The 18,593-nt window shown below is 44.9% G+C and overlaps 1 protein-coding gene across 4 annotated transcripts in view; it reads right to left on the minus strand.

Annotated features, from left to right (window-relative positions):
* Positions 1-18,593, minus strand: part of LOC128352551 (phosphofurin acidic cluster sorting protein 2-like) — a 224,966-nt gene that overhangs the window by 41,914 nt on the left and 164,459 nt on the right. For all 4 annotated transcript variants that reach the window (XM_053313240.1, XM_053313248.1, XM_053313258.1 and 1 more), the window contains exons 3-7: positions 6,485-6,574; positions 5,522-5,647; positions 4,396-4,558; positions 3,795-3,886; positions 2,629-2,709 (exon numbers count right to left, since the gene is read on the minus strand). In XM_053313240.1, the coding sequence (XP_053169215.1) occupies positions 2,629-2,709; positions 3,795-3,886; positions 4,396-4,558; positions 5,522-5,647; positions 6,485-6,574 (552 nt within the window). The remainder of the gene's footprint in view (positions 1-2,628; positions 2,710-3,794; positions 3,887-4,395; positions 4,559-5,521; positions 5,648-6,484; positions 6,575-18,593) is intronic.

The following is an 18,593-nucleotide window of genomic DNA, read 5'->3' on the forward strand; positions in this document are numbered from 1 at the left end:
CAATAAAGAGAATCACCACTTTTAAAAGGTGCCTCTTTGCTCAGCTAGCAGGTATCATGCTGCATGGGAGTCCAGTGGGACAGCAGTTTGCCCCATATCATGAGGGCCAGCCCAAGGTATTGCTGTGCCTGAGGCAAAGTAGAAGATGCAGCTGTGCCCCATGTGGAGGCCAGCCCCTTTTCAAGACCAGCGCTGAAAGTGCATGGGGTGCTGCAAGAGGGGAAGGCTGCTGGCAGCCTCCTCTCAAACTTGGAGGACAGCTGGTCATGGGAGGAGAGCTGGTCTTGTGGTAGCAAGCATGACTTGTCCCCTTTGCTAAGCAGGGTCTGCCCTGGTTTGCATTTGAAAGAGAGACTAAAAGTGTGAGCACTGGACGATATTCCCCTTAGGAGATGGGGCTGCTCTGGGAAGAGCACCTGCATGCTAGAATGCAGACGGTCCCAAGTTCCCTCCCTGGCATCTCCAAGATAGGGCTGAGACACTCCCACAGGAGTGAAGGACCTATTCGGTTGGTCCGCCTGAGAAGGTTGTTGGATCCAATAGGATTCCAAGAAGCCTTGGAAGGGTTTAGAGTTGGCTCTGCTAGTGATTCTGCCAATGCTCTGGTGCAAACATGGATTAATGAACTCACTAGAGCAGTAGGCACAATCGCTCCTAAGCATCCTTCCCGACCCGCTTCAAAGTTAGCCCCGTGGTGTACAGAAGAACTATGCAAGCTGAAGCAGCGAGGTAGATGACTAGATCGCAAGTGGAGGAAGACTTGGCACGAATCTGACAGATCACAACACAGAGCACACTTGAAGATCTATGCTCTGGCAGTGCAGGCGGCAAAGAAGCGGTTCCTTTCTGTCTGCACTGCTTCCACAAATTCACACCCAGCGAAGTTGTTTAGGGATGTGAGGGGGCTAGTGTGTACCCTCTCCTCTTTGAATTTGAACTTGGAACCATCAGTCACTTGCTGTGACGTCTTCAAAGACTTTTTTGCGGAGAAAATTTCTCGTATTTGGGCCAAACTGGATTTCACAGTTACTGCAGAGTATACTGTGGAGGTGTCCAGCAACTCCTTTTATAGGATTAAATTGTTTCACTTTCAGCTTGTGACTCCTGAGGATGTGAACAAGTTGCTTTGTACTGTACATCCAAAGAGAACAACCTGTTCTCCTGACCCTTGCCCAACTTGGTTTCTGTCAACTGGTAATCATACTATCGAAAAAGGTCTGGTAAATATTATAAATACTTCTCTGAGCAAGCGCAGTATGCCTCCTCATCTTAAGAAGGCTATTATTAGACCATATTTTTAAAACCTACATGAGATCCCTCAGCTAATTATATACCCATTTCCAATCTTCCATGATTGGGCTAGGAACAGTGGCTTCCTTTCTATCTCTCTGGTAGATTCCAGATGGTGTTGCTTGGAAACTGCTGCTCCGCAAAGTGAGAACTAAGGTATGGAATTCCACAAGGCTCCAGTGCTCTTTAACAACTACATGAAAGTGCTGGGAGAGATCATGAGGTTTGGTGCAGGGTGTTATCAGTATGCTGACAATACCCAAATCTATTTCTCCATATCAACCTCATCAGGAAATGGCATAATTTCCCTAAATGTCTTCCTGGAGGCGGTAGTGGGCTGGATGAGGGATAACAAACTGAAGTTGAATCTAAATAAGATGGAGGTACTGACTGTGGGGAGTTGGGACCCAAGAGCTGGTTTAGATCTGCCTGTGTTGAATGGGATTACACTCTCCCTGAAAGATCAGGTATGTAGCTAGGGGTGCCCTTGGATCCAAAACTCTCTCTGGTTTCTGGTTGAAGCAGTAACCAGGATCACTTTTTATTAGCTTCAGCTGATATGTCAGCTACATCTGTTTCTGGAGGTAAATGGACTTAAAACAGTGGTGCATATGCTGGTAACCTCCAGGCTTGACTACTGTAATGCACTCTATGTCGGGTTGCCTTTGTACAGAGTCCAAAAGTTACAATTGGTAAAGAATGCGGCAACCAGACTGGTTTCTGGAACAATCCAAAGGGATCATATAACACTGATTTTAAAAGAACTGCACTGGCTGCCGGCATGTTTCCGAGTGAAATACAATGTGCTCGTTATAACCTATAAAGCCCTGAACGGCTTGGGTCCAGGGTACTTAAGAGAGCACCTTCTTTGTCATGAACTGTGCCACCTATTCAGATCACCTGGGGAGGTCCAGTAACGGTTACCACCAGCTCGTTTGGTGGCAACTCGGGACCGGGTCTTCTCTGTGGCTGCCCCGGGGCTTTGGAATATGCTCCTTGTCTAAATAAGAGCATCTCCATCTCTGACTGCTTTTAGGAAGACCCACAAGACACACTTGTTTTCTCAGGCTTTTAACTGAAATTTATTTAAAGCTGTTTAATTGCTTTTATCCCATGAAATTGTTTTACCTTTTTATTCTGTAAAATTGTTTTGTTTTTACTCCATTTTATATTTGCTGTGTTTTAAATTGTGTACACTGTCTAGAAATACATATATCAGGTGGTATATAAAAATGATAAACAAATATATAAATAAATATAGCCTGGCCCGCTGGGGACAAAAGAAACTCCATTCCCAGTAACCTTCCCTTTGGAAACCCAAGAAAATGTTGCCTTTACTCTGGTCATAGATGTGGTTCTGATCATTTTCCGCCTGGCCTTCTTTGGCTTCCTTACTTCATCTTCTTCATCGTATAAATCCTGAACAGCAAGGGAGAGAAGCACACAATCAGAAAAACCTGGTGATCCTGACTACTGGTTTTCAAAATGACGTTTTAGGAAACCCAAGAGGGAGGACAAGCATTTCTGGGAGACAGCTTGCCTGCAGCTACAGAGCTTCCCTTGAAATCTGCTATCACAACACAGTGGTGGGTGCTCTTTAGGGCAAGTTTTCAGTTCATGTAAAGTGACTGTGAGACCCCAAAGACCTGACAGTTACCCTGTTTGAAAAGAAAATCCTTCTCAGAACATGCCTCAGAATTCTTAGCAAAATGCAAGAATTCCATGGCAGACATTCAGGTGTTCCCTCAAGGTAAAATGTGATCCCTGAAAGTAAAGAGTTTGAAAACTACCATTCTGGCTACTTCTTCAGCAGAAGAGGCACCCAACACTTTTAACAACACAGTTCCTGTTGTTCTTTTGCTTCCTCCCAGTTCCAGCAGCATAGATTCAACTCCGTTGCCAAAGCCCCATGTCTCCTCACCCATCTGCTTTCCCCTCTTGCTGTCTCCACACAAGTTCACTATTTCTGGCAAACTTTGCCACTGTGGCAGCCACAGATGGTTTTTAGCCCTTCTTCTCCACGAAAACAGAGACCTCATCCTCTTAGGGCCATGGCAAGCAAATCACAGCAAGCTGCTGTCTTTCAAGCATCACCAACTTTCCAAGGAAACAGGCCTCTGTGTGTGTGTGTGCAGAGAAAAGAGGGCAGCTTATGGTCTCGCTATCAAAATGCCACTTGCACAGCAGAATAAATCCACTACAAATCTCAAGTCTCACATGGCTGCTCTCCCCCATGCCCATCTTTTTTATGTATTTTCCTATGTAAATTGCTTTGAGAACTTTGGTTGAAGAGCGGTATATAAATATTCGTAGTAGTAGTAGAAAATCAAGGAGTTGTGCAGAGCTCTGAAACATCACACCTTGACAGCAGGAAAGGATAGCATGGTAAGGGAAACACTCATGGCTCCAATCTCCTTGGATGAAGGAGAGTGAGTGTGTGTGTGTGTGTGTGTGTGTGTGTGTGTGAGGGAGGGAGGGAGGGAGGGAGGGAGAGGGAGAGATACCTGGCCTTGCACTGCATCATCGCTGGCTTCTTGCTCAGAGGAAAAGCTGTCATCCTCTTCTTCTGAGTAGTTATCAATATCTGGAGAGCGATCTGGAATTAAAGAAAGGCAAATACTGTGGTCAAACTGGCAGATAACTATGATCAGAAGAAAGAAAGGCAGGAGGAATGGAAGAAAATATGAACTGGGTAGCAAAGAAGTTGTGTGTGTTGTTAAGGCCTAGAAGTGTGTAGCTGGTGGCAGAGAACTATTGCAAGGACTTAGGAGAAGGTACAAGCAGAGCAACAGGGAAGGAGACCAGTTTTAGAGTTTATTTTATTGATTGATTGATTTGATTTGTATACCGCCCTTCCAAAATGGCTCAGGGCGGTTAAGTGGCTCAGGGCATTGAAGCATCAGAGTTGATGCATTCTGGACTAATAGCAAGAGAGGGAGAAAGAGATACCACAAGAGGGAAGATCAGTAAGAAAGAAGTTACTAATGAGAGTTTATTAGATCCCAAGCAAAGATTTTAGCAGCTGGTACAGAGATGAATAGAAGTTTCAATTAAATTCTGCCAGGTGGAGCTCTAGGAGCATCCTGGGAGTGAGCAATGTGTTACCTGAGGCTTTGATTTTGGGACCGGAGGGAACATTTCCATCTTCATGGTCAATGGGCTGGCTGGAGAGGGAGTAGATGCTGATTTCAGCCACTCGGACGCTCGCATCCTTGATGTTGCTGTGCAGGCCCAGGAGCTGACCTCCATCCGTCGGGTGCTGCATTACCTGGGCAAGGAACAGATGAAGCTCAGTACAGGAGACCTTTGAAGCTGGACTTTTGGAACCGAGCCTCGTATACACATCAAGATACAAAATATGAAGTCCTGGCAGTTGAGACAATGTCCTGGCATAAGATCAGGACTAGGAATGTGCACAAAATGCAATTTGAGCACCGAATCATGGCACATCCCCCACACTTTTAACAGGGAGGAGAAGAGGTCCATATCTGCTCCTCCTCCACTCACCACCACAGGAAGCCCAGCAGTGATCCCCCCAGCTATAATCATGTGCCGGCAGGGTGTCTCCAGGCTGCCCTATCACAGTGGCCATTTTCAGGGTCACCGTGGTTGCTGGCCATGCAAATGGCCACCGCGCATGCACGGAGGCCATGTGTATGCTGGCGTTGCACAAGGGCAGCTGGGAAATGCCCCACCGGCGCGTGATCATAGCTGTGTGGAGTGCACCGCCAAACGACTTGTGATGGCGAGCGGAGGAGGAGCAGGTATGGACCTGTTCTCCTCCCTGTTAAAGGTGCAGGGGATGTGCAGCGATTCGGTGCTCGAATCATGTTCCGCACACATCCCTAATCAGGACCCTTGATGAGCACCTCTTGTCTTCCCATCAGTGCTGCCAAAGAGCTCTGTTAGCCCTGCTGCCTGAGCAAAGAGGCACTTTTCAATGTGGTGGTTCTTGTATATTTAGCAGGAAGAGAACAACTGTCCCTATCCAGCACCAGCTCAGTATCCCTCTAGTGGTTGCTGCTGGTATCTACCTTATAATTCTTTTTAGACTGTGAGCCCTTTCAGGACTGTGAGCCATCTGATTTATTTTTCTAAGTAACCTGCTTTGAGAACCTTTGTTAAAAAGAGGGCTATCTGTAATAGTAGTAGTAGTAGTAGTAGTACTAGTAGAAGCAGCAGCAGCTGATTATTCAGCCTCCATGATGCCTGGCCTTTTGGCTGTCCTTACCTCAGCCATGTTAATGATGCCCACTGCCAGAGTCTTGTAGCCCAAAATAGTGCGGTTCTTGTATCTCTTCCTGCGCTGCAGCATAATTTGGAGCTTGTTTCCATCTCTCTTCAGGAAGTGTGGATACTGCGGGGGGAGAGGAAGAACGATTCAGACAATGCCCTGCTTTCAAGAGGTCTCTGGCTGAGCATCCAGCAGGGAACCTGAAAAGCGAGGGCTTGACCTCTCAGAGGCCCTCCACGTTTCCTTTCTGCGGCTTCTTCTCAACAGCACGGCAAGCAGTTTGCTCACCCTGGCCTCCCAGGCGTGGCTGGTTGGGAGAGAGCAGGCCAACAGTATCCTACTCACCACATGTGGAAGGCAAAGCTTCTTTAATACAACTCACAAAAGAATTCACAGAATGGCTCTTTCCTCTTCCTCAATGGGATGCCTATTCCAGTGAGCTTCAGTTTTGGGGCCACTTTGGCAAAAACCTTCAGGGTGAGAACCATTTCCCACTGTGCTGACCTTGGCACAATGCTGTACTTTTCTCGGTGCTGTGAAGGCCCTTTAAGAGAGAGAGAGCCCTCTCTTAAGAGCTCTGTGGAGAAAGCTCTGTGAAGAGCTACACTTCCCAGCACCCTGTGCATGCCTTCCAAGATGGTGCAGGGGCTCAAGAAGGCTCAGTTTCCTTTAAAGGAACCATTCTTGGGCAAAGCACAGCACTGCATGATGTGAACGATCTTCTCCACACAGTGCCAGGGGGACTGTGCAGAGTACTCAGCTTTGGCTGAAGCTTCACACAGGCCCAATAAAACAATTAGTCAGGAAGCCACACTTAGGGTTAATGGGGGTCGCCATTGGACCCCAGGCCTTACAGTAAAGAACACTGGTCTAATTCAGAAGACTCAAGACACAGGCAGTAACTCTAAGCAGCCTGCTGAGGTATGGTGTCTGCTTTCTGGCTAGAAACGTTCAAGTTACCTGTAACGAAAATGTCAGTTCCAGGTCAGTCTCCATCAGGCCACCAGGGGGTAAAACATATTCATTGGATCTCAGGACTCTCTTTGAACCCTGTAACAGAACCGGGAACCATGTGTTAAGAGTCGGCCGTTGGGTTATAACCTCAGCTGGTCTAGCTTTAGTCCTTGTAAACAGGAAAATGTTTTTAAAAAACACAAAACACATACATTGGGGACTTAAGGTGAACTCTCAGTGCACCGCCTGAACTAGGTACTAGAAATGTTTCAGAGAGCAAAACTCTTAAGAAGAAGAAGAAGAAGAAGAAGAAGAAGAAGAAGAAGAAGAAGAAGAAGAAGAAGAAGAAGAAGAAAGGAAAAACCACCCATATACTAAAATAACAAAATGTTAATATTTTAAAGTCACTTTCTCTTAATAAATAACCCCAGTGAGCAAAATCCACTGGAAGTAGCCTACACAAGAAAACAAAAAGCTCTATTTAGCTTACTCAAAAATGCTGAGAAAGGGGACTCCTGACTCCCTCCATCAAGTCTAAATTAGAGGCAAAAGGCATGAGCAAAGCAAATTACTCCACTACAGGAGTCCCAGAAACCATTTAGGCACAAATATGGGTCATGGGCTCCTAACAACATACTTCCCATCTTCCAAATGGAATTTAGTACTTTCAGCAATGACACCAATTGGGTCAAGCAGGTCCAATGAACCACCCCCCACAGAGGCGTTACAGAGGCATGTGACAAATGAACAATGTGACCCAGACAGAGGCATGTGACCAATGGACCACCACCCACAGAGCCGTACCTCATAGTGGGGGAAGAAATACATATATTTAGGGTTGGGTAGTTGCTCACACTTCTCTGAATTAAAATTGGCAGCGGGCTTCACACTAACTCCTGCTTGCTCTTGGAACAGGATTGGTTAAGAGCTGCCCGCGCTCTTTGTATCTGCCAGTTTGGGTGCCAGCCTCCAGACTGGAAGGAGGCAAGCTCTGAGCAGGGGCTCCTGCAGAAATGCACAGGCAGCTCCTGCAGAAGGCAGGCGATTATGACTGTGTCTCTACATCTTGAGTGGCAGAACGATCCAAGCACACCTGATGAGGCAGAAGGATCTGCCGCTAGAGGAAGCTGACATTTATCGGCACAATCTCCACAGCAGCCCTATTCACACATTATGTTCAGCACTTGTATGATTGTAGTGTGCACAGATACAGTTATTTACATGTTGAATGCAGGTACAGAGGTACACTTCCTAGCTGTACCACGCACTTAAGGGGCCTGTACCCAGGTTCACTTTTTACATGAACACAGGCACACACATACATCTACAAGTGTAGAGATATCCGTTGACTCATACAACAAGGTCTGAATAGAGCTTGTGTGTATGGAATACATCAACCCTCTGCAGATGTTATAAAAGCTGGCAATGCTGTACTTATGTACAGCATCACTGAGAGTGTTCTCTGAATCCCTGCCCTCTCTCTGGCATGCTCAGTAATCCCAACCCCTCACTGTCCACAGTTACAGTGTTTGTCTGCAGAGGCAAACTGAGTATCCCAGCATTCTGCATCATGGGGAAAATCTAAGCATGGAGGACGGCATTCATCCCTGCAAATGTTGTAACAGTGAAGGGTGGGGCTTCTAAGCATGTCAGAGCAGGGACAGGGATCCAGAATGTGCTCTCAGGGATGCTATACATGAGTTTTTATTAGTCTTCTTTCCAGTAGGCTTATGAGATGACCTGGCATTCCGTGTTGTGTGTCCGTGTGTGAGTCTCCCCATCACCACCATCAATTTCGCAATGCCTGGACCAATATGAACCAAATCGGGTACGGTTGTAGGGACACATAGGGACACCTCAATTGCGTAGTTCAAGATGATGTCATCTACCCCAATCCAAGATGGCGGACGCGTAAACTTTTGAGGCTCAAGTGGGCTAACTTGTGAACTGCCTAATTGATTGGTAACAAATCCGGCACTGCTGTAGGGTCACACAGGGACACCTCAATGGCATAGTTTGTGATTATGCCATCCACCCCAATTCAAGATGGCGGACACATGGATGTTTGAGGCACAAGTGGGCTAACTTGTGGACTGTCTAACCAATCTGAACCAAATTTGGTACTGTTGTAATGAGTGAACAAAAGGACACCTCAGTGGCGTAGTTTATGGTGATGTCATCCCACCATTAAAGATGGCATACATGTGAATGTTTGAGGCACAAGAGTACTAATTTGTGAACTGCCTAACCTATTTGGACCAAATTTGGTACAGCTGTAGTGAATTACACACAGAGATACCTCAACAGTGTGGTCTGTGATGATCTCATCCACGCAGAATCAAGATACACATGAACATTTAAGGTGCAAATCAGCTAACTTGTGAAGCACCTAACCAAATTGCACCAAATTTGCTACAGCTGTGGGGACACATAGGAATGGCTCAAAGGTGTAGTTTGTAACAATGTCATCTATTCTGATTCAAGATGGTGGACACATGAACGTTTCAGGTGCAAGTGGGAATTGATCTGGACAGAATTTGGTACAGTTGTAGGGACACCTCAAACACAGTTTGTGATGATGTCATCCACCCCAATTCAAGATGGCAGAAGAATGAATGTTTGAGGCACAAATGGGCTAACTTGTGAATTGCCTAACCAATCTGGACCAAATGTAATCCAATTGTAGGGATAGTGAAAGGAATGTAGGCAGATTAGTTTTTGCTAGAACAATCTGTAATATTTGAAAAGGGCTTTAAAGAAGCATCAGTTGCAAAAATTTCAGCTGAACTGCCAGTTGAACAGTGAAGCAACAACAAAGGCTGAGACCTGCAAACAGGAAGTTTTCAATTAGCAAAGGAAAGGACCTTTGCTAAATGGAACAAATTTGTTACTAAATATCGCAGAATGATCTTAACCATCAGGGAGAGCACTGATGGATAATAGAGCACCTGATTAAGTACTGTGGGGAATCTCCATTTTAATTCTGCTGCCAGCCGACTGTGGAAAAGCAAAGCCTCATCACCACTGAAGGGTTCTTATATGAAAGCAACACAACTCCACTCAAGAAGGGGACTCTTTCCATCCTGCTGAGAGGTTCTTTCTATTGCCTGAGCAAAACAGCAAGGCCACATGAGCTATCCACCTCGGGTTCTTAAGCCACACAGTGTTAACTTGTCTCAAGGCAAATATTACACGGATCTCCCGTGTAATATCTCACAATTCACAAGTGGTCTACTTCCAGCCGGCTTAAGCGCAACCTGGCTCACCCTGTGGGCAAAAGGGAAAGGCGAATGCTAGGAAGGGTTTCAGTCTGGCTTTAAAGGCTGTCACACCTGCCCGTCAAGATTCTTAGGGGTCATGCTGGTAATGCCCTTTTAATTCGTTTGAAAATTATTTATATCTATATTTATATTTATTTATTTATTTGTATGTAAAATGCTTTGGGAACTTTTATTGAAAAGCTGTATGTAAATATTCACCTTATTTGTATTTGGAAAATAATATTAAGCCACTGAGTGTTATCAAAGAAGGTTCCTGAAAGGCACAGCAATTGATGACTCCAGAGCCCAAAGCCCTACGCATGAGAAAGAGCGGGGTCACAGAGGCAGAGCAAGGTGCGAAGGGGCCCGTGTTCCATAACTGAACAATAGCAATCCCCACTCCTTTTTTTTTTTTTTGCTGCACCATAGAGTTTTTGACACAAAAGAACATGCCTACATGCAATCAGATTTGCACTGGGTGGCTTCACATGTAACCTGGCAGGTACAGCTGCCATGAACTGCCTGTTCCCAAAGCATGCGGGCAAACCTGACTTCCTTTGTTGTTGTTGTTGTTGTTGTTAATTCGATTTCTATAGTGCCCTTCCAAAAATGGCTCAGGGCAGTTTACACAGAGATATAATAAATAAATAAGATAGTTGTAAAAGCTCTGCTGATATTGGATGTGTCATCTGAACCCAACCATGTCAGCATATTCCATCCTACTTACAGCTCTGAACCCGATATCTGTAACCTACTTCAAATCTAGGTTACAGATGTTGGGTTCAAAACTATGACTCAGCAAAGCAAAGAGAGCAAAGAGACACCTTTTAAAATGGTGATTCTCAGGGAGCAACTGGCCCTATCCAACCCCAGCACAGCATCCCTCCATTGGCTGTTGCTGGTATCTGCCTTATATTTCTTTTTAGATTGTGATTGTGAGCCCCCTTTGAGGACAGGGGACCATGTTTTTTTAATACTTTTTACAAAAAAATGAAAACTGCTTTGTGAACTTTGGTTGAAGAGCGATATATAAATACTCATAGTAGTAGTAGTATAAGAAGGTAGAATATGCCAATACTTGCAGGTTCGGACTACGTACCCAATGTCAGCATAGCTTTCCTGACACTGAAGTTGGGCCCCACTGCGTTCTCCGGAGGTTGATGGAAACCATACTTGCCATGTGTATGTATATATGTATGTATGTATTACATTTATAAATCGCCCCATCCCAGAGGCTCTGGGCAGTGTACAACCCCCATTCACATTGGCTGTGTGAAGCCTCCCATTCTAAAGCAGTAGAGTCCCATAAGGCCACATGCTTTTGCTGAATGTGTTGGTTAGTTCTCAATCTTCCATATGAACAACTGTGTGCACCACAAGCTCTCCATTTGTTGACGGAGAGAAAGGCCCAACAGGGCCATCCATCCTCAGTGGCAGCACTGGGGGGCGGGGGGAATGAAGGGGGTACAGAATGGGCAAAGGGCATTTCTGGTTAGGCAAGCAGTGTCCCACATCAGATATCTGAAACCGAAATGGGGGGTGCTGTGTTTGCCCCCCTTCCCCTCTGGAGTCACCCTTGTCCGTCCATTCTATACCACAGATAGTCCTGCTCCTACAATTCTGCTCTGACCTGTGTGGATGAGATTCCAAGCCCTAATTACATCCTCTGAAAACATACCACCCTTGCCAAATGCTCTCAGCTTCTCCAAACTCTCAGGAAATTGAAAGCATTTGCTCCATCTAAAGACAAGTGCCTGAGTAGTTTGAATTTATGGGGGGCGGGGGGGGGAACATGGGTGACATGCTTTTCTGGTAGATGCTCTGTATATCTGCATAAGAGCCTTAAGACACCTGTTTTCTCAGGCTTTTGATAAAAATTAATTTTAAATTGTTTAATTGTTTTTGTTCTGTGAAAGTGTTTTAATTGTTTTTATTATGTTTTGTATTTGTATTTTTGAATGTGTACACTGCCTAGAGATACATATATCTAGTGGTCGATCGGTCAATAGATAGATAGAAGACAAACTAGGCAGAATGAAGAGAAAACAACTCCTAAAGTGCAGCATGTTTAATTTGGGATGGACTTGAATGAACTAAAGCAGACATAACATGTGACCAAAGCTGAACCACAGTTGCTTGGGGAAAAAGCCAGAAGCCACTACAACCTCCAGTCGACTAGAAATCATTGGCAGGAAAGATCTTTCTGAGAATAGGTCTTATCTGCTGCTACAGCGCTGACATGGCTCCCAAGGTTTGTAAATAAGAGCGATGACCAAATGGCAGAAGTGTGAGATCCAGGCCTGGAGGAGTCATGTTCCAAGTTCTAATTATCAACATGCTGAGCAGCCTTGAGCAAGGCTTCCTCCTTCAGCTTCCTTCTCTATTTACATAAAAGGAAGAATGGGGGCCAACTTCAAAGGTTGTTTTGAAGCTGAATGAAAGAAGGTATGGAGATCTGTGAATGCTACAGGTCTAACCAACCCTTGCTCATGGGAGGGGGGGAAACTCACATCTGATGTGGTGCACCTTTAGGTGTAGATGCATCAAACTTTCTTTCCAAGTAGTATTTTGATTTCCATTCTTTCATACACATCAAGCCAGTTCTGACTATCATTAACTGAGTAGGACAAGCATCCTACACAAGCTCAAGAGCTGTGTGCACACCTGTTTTGTGATCATGTGCTGGTAAACAACAGGATAAGTGGAGGGGAGTGCTAATGTGTGAGGTTCCTGCTGGGTAGGATGACTTTTCATCCTATCCCATTCAAGTGCTGGGTAGGACAGAGCCCTCCTAACCTAGGACAGAGCCCTCCTAACTTCCCCCTCCTCCTACCCTGCTGTTTATCAGCACATGGTCACAAAACAGGAGCACACGCAGCTCATGAACTTGGGTAGGATGCTTGTCCTATCCAGTTAACACTCATGAGAACAAGCCTATCATGTATCTCCAGTTTTCAGAACAGAAACCAGCCATTTCTGTGCTCAGGGCAATGGCACTCTAAGTGCCTCCACCAGTGCAGTCAAGCAGCCATGTTCTCAGTTTCCCTCACATGCTCCAGAGCAGGAGAGAAAGCGGGGTTTCTTGGGCCATGCTCAGAGGAGGCACTCTGCCAAGTGTGGCCTAGCATCCACATCCCTCACTGCTGGGGCGGGGATGCGGGGGGAGGAAGCTGGTGTCCGGTGACAAACAGCTTATGACTCTCTGATGTCCATCTTGACATTATGCCTGGGCAAGAGCTGCCTAGACTGCAATAGTAAATGGAGTATTGGTGGTAAGAGAAGAGAAAATAAAGATTAACGCTTTTTAACATCTATGTGAAACCACTGGGTGAGGTCATCAGGAGATTTGGTGCTGGGTGTTATCAATATGCTGACAACACACAAATCTATTTTTCCTTGTCATCAATATCAGCAAATGGCATTAGCTCCTTGAATGCCTGCCTACAGGCAGTAATGGGCTAGATGAGGGATATTAAACTGAAGCTGAATCCAAGCAAGATGGAGGTGCTCATTGTTGGGGGGTTGTAATCTGCAAGACAGCAAAGAAATTTCTATTCTGGATGAGGATGAGGGAGGAGAGCTGGTCTTGTGGTAGCAAGCATGACTTGTCCCCATAGCTAAGCAGGGTCTGCCCTGGTTGCATCTGAATGGGAGACTTGATGTGTGAGCACTGCAAGATATTCCCCTCAGGGGATGAAGCCGCTCTGGGAAGAGCAGAAGGTTTCAAGTTCCCTCCCTGGCTTCTCCAAGATAGGGCTGAGAGAGATTCCTGCCTGCAACCTTGGAGAAGCCTCTGCCAGTCTGTGAAGACAATAGTGAGCTAGATAGACCAATGTTCTGACTCAGTATATGGCAGCTTCCTATGTTCCTATGAGGTTACACTCCCCCAGAAAAAAACAGGTTTGTAGCTTGGGAGTGCTCTTGGACCCAGGTCTCACCCTGGTGCCTCAGGTTGAGGCTGTGGCCAGGAGCACGTTTTACCAGCTGCAATTGATTCAACAACTCTGCTCGTTCCTTGAGGAGAATGTCCTTCAAAACAGTGGTACACCAGCTGGTAACCTCCAGGTTGGACTACTGGTCTCTGGGGTATCCTGGAGAGACCACATTATCCTGGAGAGACCACATTATCCTGGAGAGACCACATCTCTGGGGTATCCTGGAGAGACCACATTAAAGAGTTACACTGGCTGCTGCTATGTTTCCGAGCAAAGAACAAAGTGCTGGTTATTACTTTTAAAGCCCTAAATGGCTTCGGGTTACCTGAGAGAGTGCCTTTCTCTACAAAATCCTCACAAAATACTAAGATCATCAGGAATGGTCCATCTGCAGGAGCCAACGGTTCATCTGATGGCGACCTGGGATCGGGTTTCTCATTTGTTGCCCCTAGCTTGCGGAACTCCTTCCCCGCAGATATAAAAGGATTATCTTCCTTGGAGGCCTTCAGGAGAGCCTTAAAGACCCACCTTTTTAGCCTGGCTTTTAATGATATCTAGCTTTTATTTTAATCTGGTTTAAATGTTTTTTGATTTTAATTGTTTTATTATGTATTTTTATTTTAATGTAAATCCCCCTGAGCCATTTTAGGTAGGGCAATATATGAACTGACTCAATGAATAAAAAAAATAATGGAGTGGTACAGGTTGTTTAGGTAAATTATACCTAAACAACCTGTACCTTCGGTGGCTGGCCAATTACACTTTTATCTGACAGGGAAACATAACATATAGAGCTGAGTGGGCCCAATAGCCCCCAATTCCATAAAGTAGTGGAGTTATCTACTCCCACGCCCCCAAAAAGCGCGCGCGCACACACACACACACACACACAGCCAAAACAGCTACAAAAACACATTTTTATTGAGCAAAAGTTATAAATGAACCCTAACGTGTTTCAAGGCTATGAAACTGTCAGTTGGAGGGAGGGGATTGTAGCCATTCAAGGTCCCTGTTTTATCTTCTGCCTCTAAAACTTTGCATATCGTTTCATTGTCGGCTGGCTCTTTGGTTTATTTCATTTTTTCTCCCCTTAGCATTAACTTGTTTTGCAGGTGCCAGATGGGGGCAGGGGGCGGGCAAGCAGCAGCTTGACAATGCCCAATCCAGGAGTTGTCCAATATGAGATGTCTGCTATTCACAACCGTGGCGTGAAGTGGCCATAATCCAGAAAGCACAAGATTCTTCTAGCTAAAGGAAGCCTCGCACACTAGATTTGTACTCATGACCATTAAGTGGGTAGGACAAGTGTCCTACCCACCTTCAGGAGCTGTGTGCACTCCTGATTTTCAGTTGTGCCGACTTAAAACCGAGGTCGGAGGAGAGGAAGTGATTGCATGTGCAGCGGGTGCAGGCTTGGCCAGAGGTTCCCTCCTACCTTGGTAATATGCTAGGTAAGAGCGCTGGATACGCAAATGCCACTGAAGCCCGTGCCCACCTCCCAAACACTCCCCCCTACTCTGACCCAGCTTTAACTCACACATGACCAAAAATCAGGAGCGTGTACAGAATAACCCTAATATGATTTTAACAGGCAACATATCTGCATATTGCAACATTTGTGTTCCAAAACATGCAAAGCGGTTAGATGCAGGAGGAAACTTCCTCCTGAATGCAGCTCCCTACAGTGTTTACCCAATAAACATGCATTTCCCCAGCATAATATGTGAAGGTGGCTTTTGGTGATGTTAACTAGGGGGATCCACAGAAGCTCAACCTTCTGAGCCCACAATCTGCCAAGTGGACAAGCTGGCATGCACAGGACTTCCCTTTGTCAAAGGCCAGGACTGGTCTCTTCTAATGTCGTCCTATTGCTTCTAAAGATTTGCTGTCTGAGCCTTTTATTTTCCCACATTCAATTTCGTTTCACAGGAAGGGGAAGTGATTGAATAAGCATCCCTAGGTCTGAAATGGTTTGGGGGCTGGAGGAGGAAAAACTAAGAAATAGGAACCGCAGGCAGAAATGTATCGAGCATTAGTGGTTCAACCTTGCAAATAATGATTTAAACAGAGTGGAAGTATAGGAGAAAGCGAGTAGCAGTATAAATGCTTAACTGGTGCATTAATAGCTCTGTCCTTTCTGCTGAGCCTTACCTGCAGGCGGCTGTTAGAAATAGAGAACTGCAAAGATTCTTTAGCTTCCTTTGGACTATGTTGACTGCATTGGAATTCAGGGGGAAATGGGCACTAATTGAAGTGAAATGCACTGTTATGCTCTGGCTGGGAAAAGCCTCTAGAGTTTCTGTCACAGATCTGGGGGTTCTTGAGAAGTAAGACAAGGCCACCCACAGAGGAGGTGCTGGCTGAGCTGCTGTATCACCCTTCAACACAGGCCCATAGTCTGCTGGCTAAGGTGGCCCGCTTCACCTGCCTCATAATAAGGCTGGTCCTGCTAATCCAAATTCAGATGGTACTCAGCTATCAGTTTTAGTACTGATACCAATCACATCATAGCTGCCACCACTCCGTGGATTATTTATTCCCCTCAAATCATTGAGAATCTGAGAAATGCTGTCCCAGTGGCTATTCACTCCTCGGTCTCCATCACAGTTTTTAGAAAACGTGTGAAATCTTGGCTTTTTACCCAGGCTTTTATATGATTGTCTCTACTGCTGCTGCTTTGTATTTTGTATGGTTATATTGTGCTGGTATTTAAAAACTTTTTAGTCAGCTCTATTTGTTTATATCCTATCTTAATATTTTAATTGTGTAATTTTTATAGTCTTGTTTTAATTTTTCTGTGTGAACCACCTTGGGATTGTTTTAATGAAAGACAGTATACAAATTTAACAATAAAAATAAAATAAAATAAAATAAATAACTAGAAGTAGAGATTTATATTTATTTATCATATTTATATACTGCCTGATATGTGTATCTCTAGGTGGTGTACACAATTTAAAACACAAAAATATAGAACAGTTAAAACAATTGAAATAATTTCACAGAATTATAATAATAATGATTATTATTATTATTATTACATTTATATCCCGCTTAGAGCCCAGAGCAGTGTACTACATACTTAAGTTTCTCCTCACAACAACCCTGTTAAGTAGGTTAGGCTGAGAGAGAAGTGACTGGCCCAGAGTCACCCAGCTAGTTTCATGGCTGAATGGGATTTTAACTCGGGTCTCCCCGGTCCTGCACTCTAGTCCAGCACTCTAACCACTACACCACACTGGCTAAAGCTAAAGTTAAAAGAATTTCATGAGCTAAAAACAATTAAAAATTTTATCATTAATTGCAGTTTAAAGCTTGAGAAAACACATGTGTCTTGAGAGTCTTCTTAAAATCAATCAAAGATGCTCTTATTTTGACAGGAGCATATTCCAAAGCCACAGAGAAGGCCCAGTCCCAAATCGCCACCAAACGAGCCGGTGGTAACCGTAACTGGAGCTCCCCAGATGATCTTAATAGGTGGCAGGGTTCATGACAAAGAAGGCGCTCTCTTAAATACCCAAGACCCAAGCCAGCCAGGGCTTTATAAGTAATAACCAGCAATTTGTATTTCACTCGGAAACATGTCGGCAGCCAGTACAGTTCTTTAAAATCAGTGTTATACGGTCCCTTCAGGTTGTCCCAGAGACCAGTATGGCTGCTGCATTCTGTACATAGGAAGCTGCCATATACTGAGTCAGACCATAGGTCCATCTAGCTCAGTATTGTCTATGCAGACTGGCAGCAGCTTCTTCATGGTTGCAGGCAGGAGTCTCTCTCAGCCCTATCTTGGAGAAGCCAGGGAGGGAACTTGAAACCTTCTGCTCTTCCCAGAGCGGCTCCATCCCCTGAGGGGAATATCTTACAGTGCTCACACATCAAGTCTCCCATTCATATGCCACCAGGGTGGACCCTGCTTAGCTAAGGGGACAAGTCATGCTTGCTATCACCAGCCCAGCCCTCCTCCAACTACAACTACCAATTGTAGTTTCTGGACTACGTACAAAGGCAGCCCCATGTAGAATGCATTACAGTAATCGAGCCTGGAGGTTACCAGCATATTGCACCACTCTTTTAAGGTTCCTCCAGAAATAAGCGTAGCTGATGTATCAGCTGAAGCATATAAAAAGCGCTCCTGGCCACTGCCTCAACCAGAGAGAGTTTTGGATCCAGGAGCACTCTCAAGCTACATACCTGCTCTTTCACGGGGAGTGTAACCCCATCCAGAACAGGCAAATCGAAACCATCTCTCGAGTCCCAATCCCGCACAGTCAGTACCTCCGTCTCATTGGGATTCAACTGCAGTTTGTTATCCTTTATCCAGCCCATTACCAACTCCAGGCAGGCATTTAGGAAAGTTACGCCATTTCCTGATTTATTTATTTAACAATTTTATATACTATCCAAAACTTGTGTTTCTGGGCGGTTTACAATAAAAACAGTACAAATTAAAAAAGAATGGAAACATTAAACAATTTAAAATTTAACACACAGCTGTTAAAAACCTATTAAAAACTGGAAATCTAATTAAAAGCCTGGGTGAACAAATGTGTCTTAACTGCCTTTTAAAAAGTTGTCAGAGATGGGAAGGCTCTTATTTCAACAGGGAGTGCATTCCAAAGCCTTGGGGCAGCAACAGAGAAGCCCCGATATGGAGAAATGATGAGGTCAATATGGAGAAATAGATTTGGGTGTCAGCATATTGATAACACCCTGCACCAAACCTCCTGATGCCTCTCAACTTTACTCCTGAAAGTCTAAACCAGTTCCATAGAACAAATCAGTAAAGGCAAACACATGGGGTACTTAATAGGACCATGCCACAACAGATCAGATATTAAAACAACAATAAATACTAAAGTACAGAAAGAACACATGACTATTTGGTTTACGAAAGGAAGGATCAAAATATGTAATTCCGAG

This window comes from Hemicordylus capensis, chromosome 1, assembly GCF_027244095.1.
Source record: "Hemicordylus capensis ecotype Gifberg chromosome 1, rHemCap1.1.pri, whole genome shotgun sequence".
NCBI classification, from domain to species: domain Eukaryota; kingdom Metazoa; phylum Chordata; class Lepidosauria; order Squamata; family Cordylidae; genus Hemicordylus; species Hemicordylus capensis.